Source organism: Helianthus annuus, chromosome 3 (assembly GCF_002127325.2).
Source record: "Helianthus annuus cultivar XRQ/B chromosome 3, HanXRQr2.0-SUNRISE, whole genome shotgun sequence".
NCBI classification, from domain to species: Eukaryota; Viridiplantae; Streptophyta; class Magnoliopsida; order Asterales; family Asteraceae; genus Helianthus; species Helianthus annuus.
In genome coordinates, this window is record NC_035435.2 from 60,484,202 (window position 1) to 60,498,365 (window position 14,164).

General features: G+C 37.7%; 1 protein-coding gene and 1 non-coding gene across 17 annotated transcripts; one reads left to right on the forward strand and one right to left on the reverse strand.

Moving 5' to 3' along the window:
- Nucleotides 1-997: 997 nt before the first annotated feature.
- Nucleotides 998-1,104, reverse strand: LOC118490917. The gene has a single exon (XR_004890142.1). It is a non-coding gene; the product is annotated as a small nucleolar RNA R71 (small nucleolar RNA).
- Nucleotides 1,105-9,151: 8,047 nt separating this feature from the next.
- Nucleotides 9,152-12,216, forward strand: LOC110930614 (2,3-bisphosphoglycerate-independent phosphoglycerate mutase). Of its 16 annotated transcripts, none has more exons than XR_004889110.1 (6): nucleotides 9,152-9,319; nucleotides 9,413-9,520; nucleotides 10,220-10,261; nucleotides 10,566-10,769; nucleotides 10,975-11,117; nucleotides 11,851-12,160. XR_004889110.1 is itself a non-coding variant. In XM_022173951.2 (5 exons), the coding sequence occupies exons 2-5, from the start codon at nucleotides 9,500-9,502 to the stop codon at nucleotides 11,887-11,889; spliced, it is 306 nt and encodes a 101-aa protein (XP_022029643.1). In that variant the 5' UTR covers nucleotides 9,163-9,319; nucleotides 9,431-9,499; the 3' UTR covers nucleotides 11,890-12,202. The 16 variants fall into 16 exon arrangements, 7 of the variants coding, with proteins under 7 accessions (XP_022029643.1, XP_035843732.1, XP_022029645.1 ...); XR_004889108.1 differs by having other exon boundaries at nucleotides 9,153-9,319; nucleotides 9,431-9,520; XR_004889109.1 differs by having other exon boundaries at nucleotides 9,153-9,319; nucleotides 9,436-9,520.
- Nucleotides 12,217-14,164: the final 1,948 nt, after the last annotated feature.

Consider the following 14,164-nt stretch of genomic DNA (forward strand, 5'->3'; position numbering starts at 1 on the left):
TAGTGTTAGTGAATATCGTGTTTTTATAAATTTAAAACTTGGCTAAAAGTGTAAAAAGGGTTTAAATATACATAAAAATATATTACACTACACACGCATCAAGTTTTTGGCGCCGCTGCCGGGGACACAAGGATTTTAAGAAAGTTAGGAATCAACGGCCTAATCATATTTTTATTTTTCTTTTTAATTTTTAGGATTTTTCTTAGTTTTTCAGCTTCTGCAGGGCTCAGCACGGGCCGTGCCTGGTCGGACACGGGCCGTGCCCAGCATCGTTACTGGCAGTTTTTTTTTGTTTTCCAAGTTACAGAAGTCTGACCACGGGGCCGTGCCGGTGCAACACGGGGCCGTGTCTAACTTCCAGTAACTGGGATTTGGAAAACAATCACTGAAACTCCGATCACGGGCCGTGTTCGCTAAACACGAGGGCGTGGTGAACCTTCTGACCAACATTCTTTTCTGTTTTTTATTGCAGGACTTGGAACCCGACGCCAACCTCACGTAGTGTATGAGCTCCAGTTCCAATAAAGACATAAAAGAACCACTAGAAGAACCCGAACGCTTTCTCAGAAAAAGGTTAAAAGCCAAAAACCAAGAGAAGGTTTCGGGTGATCCACCTCCAATGGCGGACCAACGTACCCTTATGGATTATCTACAACCCACCGTAGGTAATCTAGGCGCCGCTATCAATGCTCCTAATGTCGAAGCTAATAACTTCGAACTCCGGCCGCATTTGATACAAATGCTCCAAAACTCCGCAACCTTCCATGGGCTTGCGGACGAGGATCCCCATCTACATATAACTAATTTCTTGGAAATATGTGATACCTTTCGGATCAATAGAGCATCAAACGACGCCATCCGCCTCCGTATGTTTCCCTTCTCACTAAAAGACCGAGCGAAAGCTTGGCTCAACACCCTCCCAGCTGGATCGGTAAACACCTGGGATGAACTAGCCCAAAAATTTCTATATAAGTATTTCCCTCCCGCTAAAACTGCTAAGTTAATGACTGAAATTAATACATATTCACAAGAGGACGGGGAATCCTTATATGAAACTTGGGAAAGGTTCAAGGAGCTATTACGCAAGTGTCCCCATCACGGCCTTGCAATATGGCAACAAGTATCCACTTTCTATAATGGATTGTTGCCACACACTAGGCAGACACTTGATTCTAGCTCCGGGGGACTTTTAGGTAATCGACGCCCACACGAAATTTATAATCAAATTGAGGAAATTGCTCAAACCAATTTTCAATGGCACACCCCCCGGGGAAATAAGTCTATCGCCCCGGGCGCCCATAAGGTCGATGAAAGCACTTCTTTACAAGCCCAAATCGAGGCCCTTTCTTCAAAGATAAAAAAAATTGGAAATGACAAAAACAGTCTCGGTTATGGCTTGTGAAGGGTGTGGTGGGTCACATGAAAATTGGAGTTGTATGAAAGAAACAGACGATCAACAAGAAATGGTAAACTACATTGATAATAGACCTAGGCCGTCGGGTCCCCCAACGGGAACTTACAACCAAGGATGGCGAAACCACCCAAACCTTGGTTGGAGGGAACCCGGCAATAGTAGTAACCAACAAACCCAACGAACAAACTTTCAACAACCAAAAAATGAGTCACAGAATTTCACTCAACAACAAAGTGGACGAGAAAGGCTCGAAGATACTGTATCTCGCCTCATCTCCGACACTGAAAAGAAAAACTCGGAAAGATTTCTACAATTAGAGTCAAATTTTAGAAATCAACAAGCTAGTATTCAAAACATAGAAAAACAATTAAATCAAATAGCTCAAAATTTTGCCGAGAGACCACAAGGCGCATTACCTAGCAATACCGAAACAAACCCAAAAGCGCAAGTTCACCTCATCACGCTACGAAACCGCACCGTAGGGCCTGCAGAAGTGCCACCGCCAACAGAGGAAACAATACCCACACCTCTGCAGGAAAAGAACTCCCCTCCGTCACCAGAGCCTACCAAGGCTCCTCGAGTTCCATACCCCGGTAGGTTAATTCGTCAAAAGACCAATGAGCAATTCGCAAAGTTCGAAAATCTGTTAAAACAATTGCATGTCAATATTCCTTTTATCGAAGTCCTAACCCAAATGCCCAAGTACTCTAAATTCATGAGGGACTTCCTTACACATAAAAAGAAAATTGAAAATTTGCAATTAGTCAATTTAGGCGAAGAATGCTCTGCCCTCGTACTCAATAAACTTCCCCAAAAGAAAATCGATCCCGGAAGCTTCACGATTCCCTGCTCAATAGGGGAATCGCCCGTTCGTAATGCCTTAGCCGACCTTGGGGCTAGCATTAACCTCATGCCCTCATCAATGTTCAAAAGACTCGGCTTGGGAACCACGAGCCCTACAAAAATGAGCATACAACTCGCTGATCGATCCGTCAAATTCCCACAAGGTGTCATCGAGAATGTCTTGGTAAAGGTAAACAGATTCGTTTATCCAGCTGACTTTGTCATACTCGATATGGAGGAAGACACCGAGGTCCCCCTCATACTAGGGAGACCCTTCCTTGCCACCGCCCAAGCAGTGGTAGATATGAATGACGGAACACTCACCTTGAGGTATGGGGATGATGAAGTAAAGTTCGGAGTTGGGAAGAGAATAGAGGACGACGACCCGGTCAATTACATGAAGGTTATTGATTCGAGCTTGGATGCTGCTCTCCGACGGTGTAACATGGGACGCCAGGCATCCCACTCAGAAAACATATAACCTCGCATTGGGTCTAGCCAAGGACCCTTATAAACGTGGCGCACCACGGAGGCATTCCGCGGAACTATCCTTAGTTTATTTTAATCTTTTAGTTTTAATTTGCAGAAATAAAACACACTCATGGTGGTAATGGATGAAAAAGGGAACGAGAAAAATGGCCCCATGCACAAAGAACAGAGCAACCAGACACAAATCTCCATCACAGAAGGCTCAACACGGGCCGTGCCCAACCAACACGGCCCCATGCTGAGCCACCTGCAGAAAAACGCCCAGTTCAGGTAACTGGACACGGGCAGTGTTCAGCGGACACGCCCCCGTGTCCAGGCTTCTGTCTTATTTCTTTAATTTCTGTTACTGGCACCTGACCACGGGGCCGTGCCCGGTCACCATGGGGCCGTGTCCAGGATGCCAGTAACATAAATCTTTTCTTTTTAACCCACTTTTACACATTCTAATCAACAGAAAATCTTATTTTTGGGACACATTGAGGACAATGTGTAATTTAAGTGTGGGGGGATGCTAAAACCTTGAATTTTGCAAATCCTAATTACAAGCCTTACACAAAACTCTATTGGAACCGCTAAACACCCCAAATTTTTTTTTTCAAAAACTTTTCGTTTTTTTTTTACTTGTCTTGGTTAAATTTGGGAATAACAAGTTCTAAAAAGGTTATATTTTTACAAATTTACAACCGATAGCGTCGTGATAACAAAGAACCAACATAAGAAAATTACGAAACGGCATAACAAGTCTAGTTAAAAATTCGATTATATATACTTGATCGCATTAAAAACCCATTCCCACAAAAGTGAGTTTTGAGCCTTTATTGAACATACAAATATACATCTTTAGACTAAATGCTCATTTTTCGTTTCTTGTGTGAATAGCCGCTTGGTTCTTACAACTCTAGAACTTGCCACGACGATACATTCCCGGTCCTTACCAACTTAAACCCAAGTAAGTAAGTGATGGAGGCATTAGGACTAACCATATTTTTCTTTCTACACCATTATTTTTCATTTTTTTTACCACCTACCCAAAATCCCCCTAGTTAGCCCCTTTGAGCCTAAACCTTTCATTTCATTACCCTAAAACCCCTTTTACCCACCAAAAACCCTTTTTTTTATTTTTCACCCTTTATTTTAGTAACAAGCTCGTTTTTCGTAAGCTCGCTATTTTATGTGACTTATCAAAAAAAAAATATATGATGAAGTCAAAAACAAACAAAAGCTATATAAAAGCTTGTTTGGAGAAATACTTCAAAATAAAGAGTCACTAAAAACAAGGTGTGTCACAAAAACCGACGCTTTTTACGATTTTCGCCCTTTTACTAACCACTAACCCAACCACCCACCTTTAACCCAAGCCTAACCCTTCACCCAAAAAGTCCTCTTGATATTTACAAAGGTAAAAAGTTAAAAAGGAGGAGGATTGATTGCTTGGCAAGCCTATGGAAGGCGTAAGTTCCATGCCGCTCTCGAGTGATTCACTAAAAAAAAAAATACACCTTCGGCCGAGTGTTGAGAGATCTCCCGTGAGGTATGTGAACTTGTATATAAATGGAATTTTAATGAGGCATGCTATGCCCGAATAAGTAATTTATCCTGTGAAACGTTCTAAATAAATCATAACGAATAGGATTGTAAATAAATAAAAATAAAACTTACAAAGATCTTGGATTCCCGACACTCTATGACAAGCCAAAAACTTTCTCTTCTACCTATTCCATTTGGGAGTGTAAGCCACATTTAAAGAGTTTTGCTTGAGGACAAGCAAAAGTTCAAGTGTGGGGGTATTTGATGTGTGTAAAATGCAACATATAAATCACATCAATTAAGGCATAAAACTAACCCTTTTTAAGTACTAATGTTGGAAAAAGAGTGTTTTTGTCTTCCTTTTGTATTTTCAGGATGAAATGAGCTCAAATTCACAAAAGAAGCAAAAAGACAACTAATTCTAGCATAAATACAAGAAAAGGAATAAAAGTAGACTGCCCGGACCCTCAACAGCATCCTCCAGAGCAAAGAAGAGAAAGCAGAAGTCTGAACACGCCCCGTGCTCAGCCAGCACGGGGCCGTGCCCAAGAAGCAGCATAAAAGACAAACTTATAGAAGCTTCCATTGCCCACCACGGGGCCGTGTCCAGCGGGCACGGGGGCGTGGTGAAAGTACAGCAGGTGCATTAATTGTAATTGCGAATTACAATTAATGAGGAGAGAGAGTGTCAGACGGGCACGGGGGCGTGTCCAGTGGACACGGGGCCGTGCCCAGCCTTCTGTTCAGCCTATAAATAGGAGTGCTTGGTTTCATTTCAACTCATCCCTTGGCACACCACCTCTCTCACACTTCATCCACCACCCACCACCCACCATAACACCATCATCCACCACCATCATCCATTGTCCATCGTAGAGTGTGTGAGTCGTCTCGGGATCCAAGATTGATCGTAAGAGTTCTTGACAATCAAGGCCATGTTTGCCTAAGTCTCTTACATCACTTGGTGAAGACAAGTGTTTAGTATAATACTTTTTATTTTTAATCTTTTGCACTTTTTATTTGGTTTTGTATTAATGACTTTAATAACTAGTTGCTTATGTTGAAGGTGATCTTTCCTTATCGTTTGTCCGTGGTGTCTTGGCATTATTTTACTGTCTATATAAAATAAAAGATTTTCACCATTCATATCTCCACGGTCTATATGGAGGTATGTTGGCTACCTGGTCGGGGGTTAAGGGAACGGTTTGGTAAGGGTCTTGCCCTTGTTCAGCGTTTAGAGGTCCTGCTTGGGACCTGGGTCAAATTTAGTAGGATCTCCTTCAATGCCCATAGGTATTGGATGGCGGGGATCCAAACTCTTTGACCCCCTCATAAGTTAACTACTATTAATACTATAACCCGGCTATTTAGGACTGTATCCCTGCTGACTCAGACTACTTAGCCGAGGGTAACGTCACCGCCGAAAGCGGGGCCTACCACAATTTGCATTAATAACTTAATTCATTATCTTTCAATAATCCGACCCTTTAGGATTGTATCCTTGCTGACTCAAACTACTGGGTTGAGGGTAACGTCGCCTTCAAAAGAGGGGCCTACTACAATAACTAAGATAATCTCTTAAACAAGTGCAAAAGTGCGAAAATAATCAAAGGTTATACTAATACACGTGTCGGATCCAAGTGATTCATCTTGTCTATCTGTTTTTATTTTATTTTATTTTTCAGCATTTAGTTAGTTTTTATTTTCTTAGTTAAAAAAAAAACATTTTTCTCACTTTTTGATTTGATTAGACGTTGAGGATAAACCAGTATTAAAAGCTCTTGTGTCCTTGGACGACCTCGGTATCTTACCAACACTATACTACGTCCACGATGGGTGCACTTGCCCATATGTGTGTTTAGTGTTAGTGAATATCGTGTTTTTATAAATTTAAAACTTGGCTAAAAGTGTAAAAAGGGTTTAAATATACATCAAAAATATATTACACTACACACGCATCAACTCACGACATTTTTTTTTTTTTGAATCTTTTTTTTACAAATGTGTTTATAATACACGCATCTACGTTTATGACAAAAATTTTTGGTCCAACTCGTCCCGGATCAAAAAGTTCTGATGGTTCTTACAACTGGAGGTGGTTTTCATTTTAGCGGTCCCCTATATATATAGTGGAGAGTTCAAATGAGAAGAAATTTTTTGTAAGAAGAAAAAAGAACAAATTTCAACCAATAAGAATGTTTTATTTTACTTCATTTAATATAAGTAATTAATGTTACTATAAGGGTACATTGGTAAATCTACATAGGTCATTAATTTGTAGTTTTCCTCTTTAATAGCTAATACATTAAATTTTTTGTAACTTATCTTCAAAATATATATTTTTTTTTAAAAAAATAAAATAAAATAATTTAAAGTGTAGGATAAATTAGAAGTTGTGTCGCATAAATTACGAGTTGTGTAAGATAAATTTCAACGTGTAGGATGAATTTCGAAATATGTAGGACAACTTTTTGATGTGTGTAGGCAAAAAAAGTTAGTATGGAGGATAATAGTCTTTATGACTAATTAATTAGTCAAAAATGATAATAAATGAGACAAGTGAAAAACTATTTAATGTTTTACAAAATTATCCTTTGTTCTTTTTCTTCTCAATTAATTTTTCTTCTCAAATGAACCTTCCCCTATATATATATATATATATATATATATAAGTTAGAAAGCCTAACTTAAAGAAATAAACCAAAATGAATATTTCTTCAAGAAAATTTCTTAACAAAGAAATAAACCAAAATGGATATTTCTTCAAGAAAATTTCTTAACAATGTGTACATATATTAAAATGAAAAGAACTAAATATCGTTCAACTATTAAAAGTCATTTGATTAAGGCTTATTGGATTTTATCACTCTTAACTATTGGCTATTGGCCGATGTCACCTCCAACTATCATTATCACTTTGACGTTTACAACCCCCAACTTAACACTTCGTGTGTTGTGTCACTATGTCACTAACTGATCACTAACTCAGTTAGGTTTATGCCCTACGTGGCCCTCAATTTCTAGCATGGCATGAGGAGGTTGATTATTTGATCCCTTTAAAAGCCTAGGATATCTTCTCTTCCACATAGACAAAATTATAAACCATAATCACCCCTGATTCATTTCATTATTTCTTCTTATCAAAACAAACCACATCTCCCCCATTTCAATTGATTTAGGGATATCCATATTAGAGGGATTCCTTACTGAATCCACCAAGATTTGATTCACAACAGAGGAGTTAGCACTATTGTTCACGATAGGAGGCGGCCACTGAGGTAATAACCCCACTGTAGGCTCCTGATTCATACCCCCTTTGGCCAAATTAGCAGAATTTGTCACACCCTCAATTTCCACATGCGGAGTGTTACCGCGAGGCGTGTGACCGGCCAGTATCATGCCACCAATCATATTGAACAATTAATTAAAGTAAATAAAACCCATCACCATTAATACGATCAGTGACTAAGTAATTAAAAGTCCTAAACAAACTCTGATTATGAGTTGAAGCGTAAAGTTTAAATTCCAAACAATCGTTAAAAACCCATAATTGTTTAATAAGAACCCATCAAATAGTTCTTTGCAACAAGTACCCTCCTCCAATGTAAGCTCCCACGTTGTACCTAACGACCTGCAAAGCATGCAATAGTGTGTCAACAAAAAGTTGGCGAGTTCACGGTTTTTCAGTATTGTTTTCAAAAACATAGGTTGTTAACTTACTCAGTTTATAAAACATGTCATGGGAAGCTACCCCATCTTTAAGCTACTAAATTGTATGGTACCGAAACTTTGACTGTTAAGTTGTTTGTGCCCCAGGTCAATGTCTATCATCATTGACCAGTTGCCAAGGCATAAAAATTCACGCTCGTCCTCCCAGGTACGGTGTGAGGCTTATCAAACATAATAGCGCTATCAACTAATATCCTTTTCGCCAGGCCCCGGTGATTAATCAGTATAATGTGTGGGACTTTCAGATTGAGTTCGTTTAGTCTGCTAAAGATATGCAATATAACTAGCATTTAACAGTATCCCAAACTAGGGATACTAGGCAATCCCAAACCAGGGAAAGTGAAGTTAACAGTATTCCAACCCAGGAATACTAGGCAATCCCATATCAGGGAAAGTGAGGTTCCCAACCATCGGGAATACATGTTTTTAGTAAAGGTGTGAACTCATCTTAGCTTAGCTCGGCAGATTAAAAGTGCCAGAGTTAGAGTGGCCAACCACGTCCTATTATGGTTACCAAGATTGTTAGGGTTTAAGTGTGCAAATTCACGTAAGTTTTACACATATCTAACAGGTAACATGCGTACAAGTTATCACAAATATATTACCGAGTAGTTTTAAAGCACATGTTCATAATATACACTACGACATGTCATTCGTCAATTATACAACCATTACGCACAAGCGGACACTAAAAGTAGCACATTCGACACTTTACAAACTCTTAAGCATGCATAACTCAATTCACAGAAAATAGGCTGTTTTGGGATGTCCGTTTACCGTACTTACGATCTTGAAAAAATTACGATCTTTTTATGTGATGTGTCTCTCGGAGGGGTTGGTCTTGTGCTAAATTTTTAGAGTCTAAATCTTTAACCAAAATTTATAAAAAAAATTATAAAACATTAGAAAATTGGGCAATTTTGACCAAAATTTGCTACCGAAAAAAATGATAGCAAATTTAGCCACTGATTTGCCACGGAAATGAAAATAAGTGTATTTACCATGATATGGTAGCAAAGTGGTTGCAATTTTTGCCACCTTTTTATTTTCGGTGGCAATTTGTGGGAAAAATACGCAAAAACTTGAAAATTAAAAAGGTGTTTGTTAATTGTGACCATTTTATTGGTGACAACATGAAAATTCAAATAGGCGGAATATTTTTTAGTGGATCTGCGCACTTCAAAAGTCAATTAAATTAGGGTTCCAACCAAATAACTCATCTCCCAAAATTTTAATCCTTGCTTCTCTCCTGCTCCCCTACGTTTCACCAAATTCTCGTAATTAGGGTCCTAATATCCATGGAAATCCACTCATAAGGTACAAATCCTCCACTCTCTCTTGATTTCTTCACTTGATTTAACTGTATTGTAAACAAAAATCACTTTGATTTCACCAATTTCGAGTTTTTAGGTGATGTGTTGTTTTTAGTGTAGTACCTAGGGTTGGGGTGAAGCTTCACCGGACAAATACAATTGCATCCATGTTGCCGAGACACCAATGATGGATTCTTTAAAAAACGTACACTCTACCCATCATCTTTCTTAATTCATTTGATATTACTTCATAATGATCACATCTGAATTTAGAAAATCGATTGTTTTGACTTTTTGTTTATTCACACAAAAGTATTTATTGAAAATCATAATATTATGTATTATAAAAAGAGGTTCGGGTCAGTTTCAGGTTGAACTCGCGAACCTGTTTAGGTTAACGGGTCGGATTCGGATCAACCTAGTTGGGTTGGCGGGTTGACCCGCTTAACATATTTATACTATATTATGTTTTTACAATATATTTTATGTTATAAATTAAATGGGGTATATATTTTATATAATAATTATAACTTAAAAAGAGAAATTAACATAGATTTTATAATTTAAATATGATATTATTATATACATTTGTGTTTTTAAGTAAATTTTAATTTCAATATGTTAATTTCAGAAAAAAAAAAATAAAAAAAAAAATTGGGTTGAACAGGCCGTGTTCGGGTCAACCCACGAAACTTCGGGTCGTGTCGGGTTCTTACGTATGATACGATTTTCGGGTTCGGATTGGGTTCGGGTTTGTGTCAAATTTTCGGGTTCGGGTTTGTGTCAAATTTTCGGGTTCGGATTGAGTTGAACCCGCCAACCCGCAAACACAACCCGTTTAGCACCTCTAGTTGGACTGCCCTTGGCAACGAAAGTAAAATAATTTGGTATATGTTGTCTACAGAGCGCCCCTGATCGGTGGAGATTGGTGAAGGCTCATGGTAAGGTGCTGGGCGAATTTTTGCTCAAGGGTGATTTCTCTAATCCCCTTTCATTTTTTGTTATTGCTTTTTGATAATTTAATGTTCGGTATTACATTACTGGTAAAATTCATATTGAATAATTTGCATCTATTATGAAAGAGTATACAAAATTAAGCTTCATAATCAAATGAGCTGATCATATGCAGTGTCAAATTTGTGTGGTTTTGCTCATTCTTTGGTGATTTATCATCTATGTTGCATATTGGACCAACAACTATCTGTCTACTTTTTATTGATAACCATCATGTCTAACTTATTGGTCTGCAGTTGCTACTCAAAGGTGCTTGTGAACGCGGTGCCAAGAGGATACGTGTTCATGCACTTACTGATAGCCGTGGTGTTGTGGATGGTTCAAGTGTTGGCTTTGCACAGACACTTGAAAAGGATCTTGCAGAGCTACGTGGGAAAGGCATTGATGCGCAGGTCGCATCGGGTGGAGGTCGCATGTATGTCGCCATGGACCGTTATGAGGTAACTCGTACTTGTTTATAAGTATTAACCTCTTGAAAAAGTTTTACACATGTTCATAAGCTGTGTGAAAAAAATGTCTCTGCACAATTGTTTATGACTTTTACATATTTATATTGTCTTCTGACCCAAACTATTTATACAGTATTTATACCTTCTTGGAGGTTAAAAATCTGATTTTATTCATACCTTGAATGATCTTGTTTAGTTATATGGCTATTTATGTGGCATAATAGTAGAGATGGCAAAACGTGTTGTGCTCTTTTAAACGGGTGGAACCACACATTTAACACGACATGGTTTTATGATAAGGATCGTCAAGGGATTCGATGAAGATATATACGACATGAGGTAGGTTTAAACATTATTGAAGATGAATGTAAACAAAGATTGGTGGCTGCAGTGAAATATTTTCTCACTTCATACAAAGGGTTGCAGGCGGAGTAAGAAACATCATGATTTATTGTTGGGTTGGGGGAAAGAAAAAGTTAAAACCCATCTTGACCTAAACTCATCATAGCCCATTTATTAATAAACCCATCCTAACCTATTACCCAAACATGCCCAACCCACCCATTTTGCCATTCCCAGTTGTGACCCATACTTTATAATAACATATTTGAATATGATGTTTATTGACCCGTTACCCGATCTCTGAAACAAATAAAGACAATATAGTTTAAGACTGATTAAAAAACAATCAAATCGACCCATTTGGCGGCTTTTTTTTAAATATAATCGGGTTAACCGGATAATGCGAATCTCCCTAAAGTTAACTGATTACCAATCCAAATACCATATTTGTGTTCACTTATTGACATTATTTGGATTTGGGTTCCTTGTAATCGGGTTCGGGTTTGGGTTAAAAATCTCACCCCTAGTCATATATTTAGATATGGATCAGTAGGAGTTATAATTAGTAGGATAGTAACTAAAAATTTAAATGCTTGTATCTATTACTTTGTACATTGTTGTTAACTTCTAGTACTTCTCACCAATACTTGACTTCTTTCGTCCGGTTGTGTGAATTTGGACGTTTTCTTTGATTCTGACTTCTTGATTTTGTTCATTGTTTGTTTTGTAGATTGAAAAGTCGAAGTTGGTTATCAAGGAAGTTCGTTAAGGAAAAGGATGAAGAAAAAGAAAGGTTAAATGGAGTTATTGCGGGTTTGTTGGCTGATAAAGAAAAAGATAAGGTGGACAAAGATGTCATGCTCAATAGGATGTCACAAATTGAAGCTATGTTAACCGCTATGGTTCGAAGATAGGCTATAAACATTTGGTTTTGAACGTTTTGATGTTTATCATATTAGGATAATTTCGGTAATTTAATGTTTTAGTTAGCATTTATATTAGAATGTTTTATAATTTTATACATTTTTGGGATTTTGTAATTTTATTCGATTATTTTATATAAATTTCTAATATTATAGAAATTACGATGTAAAAAGCATGGAAAATGGAAAATCTGGAAATAGAGAAACCGCTATGGTTGCAAATTTTAAATGAAATGGTAGCAAATATGTCATTAAATGGTAGCAAATTTTCAATGAAAACGGTGGCTAAATGGTGACAACATCGGTGGCTAAATGGTACCAAAACGGTGGCAAAAAAACCGTCACAACTTGGTAGCAAACAAGGCTATCGAGCAGCAAACATGGAGCGGTCACAAATAATTTTGACCGTTTTTGTGGTGACAAAAATCTGGTAGCAAAGTATAAAAGTGGTGGCTATTTGGTGACAATAGGGCAATTGACACGGCTGTTTTTGCCACCGCATTTTCGGTTACAAAATGGTGGCAATATGGCAATTGCTACCGTTTTGCTACCTAATATGTGGTGTCAAAAGCCATATTTTCTAGTAGTATGTTAACTTGAAAGAGTGTTAGAACTTGTGATTTGTGAATTTGATTCTAAAAGTTTTTACTTTACAATGATAGGTTATATACATGAATTATAAGGACTTTGTTAAGCACATTTTCACTACATTTGAGAAAATGGCATTAACCAAAGTGTTCATAGTGATTGGTGATTAATGGGTTGAATCCTAATTTGTACATCACTTGATATTTTGATTCCAACATTGTGATGGTTATCTGACATGATCGTGGAAACTTTCCAATATTGTTATGGGGATTGATACCCGTAACAAAGGTCATCTCATGTTATTGCACTAACACATGTATCATCAGTTGCTTCATAGAACAACTTTAGGTAGTTGTCATGTGATATGATCAAGGAAACTTTTCAAAGAGTTGTATGGTTTGGTAACCTTAGCCGGAGCCATTTCTACATCTGGTTAGTGATCTTTTACAAATCCGTAATTTGAAATCAGTTTTATCATTAAGGGAGAATATAACCTAACTAATTCTTTCTTATAGTTGATTATCATTTAAATTCCTTGAGAGTTCAGTATCCAACGGATTTAGACGTAAGTTTGGGTAGAAAAGAACTAACTCAGTAGAAATCTTGTCATAAGTCGAATGATTAATTCATACCGAAAGAGTATACATCATTTACAAGCTTTACAAGCTGGAGAAACAAAATTTCTCCAGCATTTCCGCTCTGTGATCTCCAAAACTTATCAACTAACGAACACACGACACTATATATATACATGAGGTTGGGACGGATGAACACATCCGTGTAGATGAGCCTGTCCGTGCGGATGTAGTTACATACGCACTAAGGTGTTACATTCGCACGAAGGTGTTACATCCGTACGAACGTCTCTCGTTCTCTCCAATGTCATGTGTTCGTAACTCAACTATACAATATTCAACACACGCTCTATCTAGCCTATTCGCACAGTGGCGTAGGTACATAATATGCACTAACATTCCTTTATTTTGTTATCTTTTCTTTGTCAAAGAACCACTTCAAACTCACCTATTTGGATTTAACTAGACAATGACCAAATTCCACTATGGACCGCCTTTATATCCTCGGACGAAATTTGTTATTTTACCGAAGCTATATTAGTTATAACATGAGTGCGATTGCCTTTTGTGTATTATCATGAATGAGCGTTTAATATCATTTTTATAAATTTAAGGCTTGTTTTGTGTTTAAAATCATCAAACTATATCCATCATGAGCACAACACAATACCACTAATCAAAACCACCAAATTCCCAACCCGAAACACAGTACCTAATAGACAACCCGGCACGGCTAACGTGTGGCGTAGACGCACACAACGGAAAGTCATTGTAACCAATGGTCGTAAAAGGTGGACTATCGGAGAAGAAGACTGTTCACTAACAAAATGCACAAAAAAGTGAAGGGTTTGCGAGAGGGTCATTGTTAGGTTCCATTAAATCATAAATTGAGAATCGTATAACACCGTTTATACATTTAACCTTTTATATGTAATGTTTCTTTAATATATTGTATTTA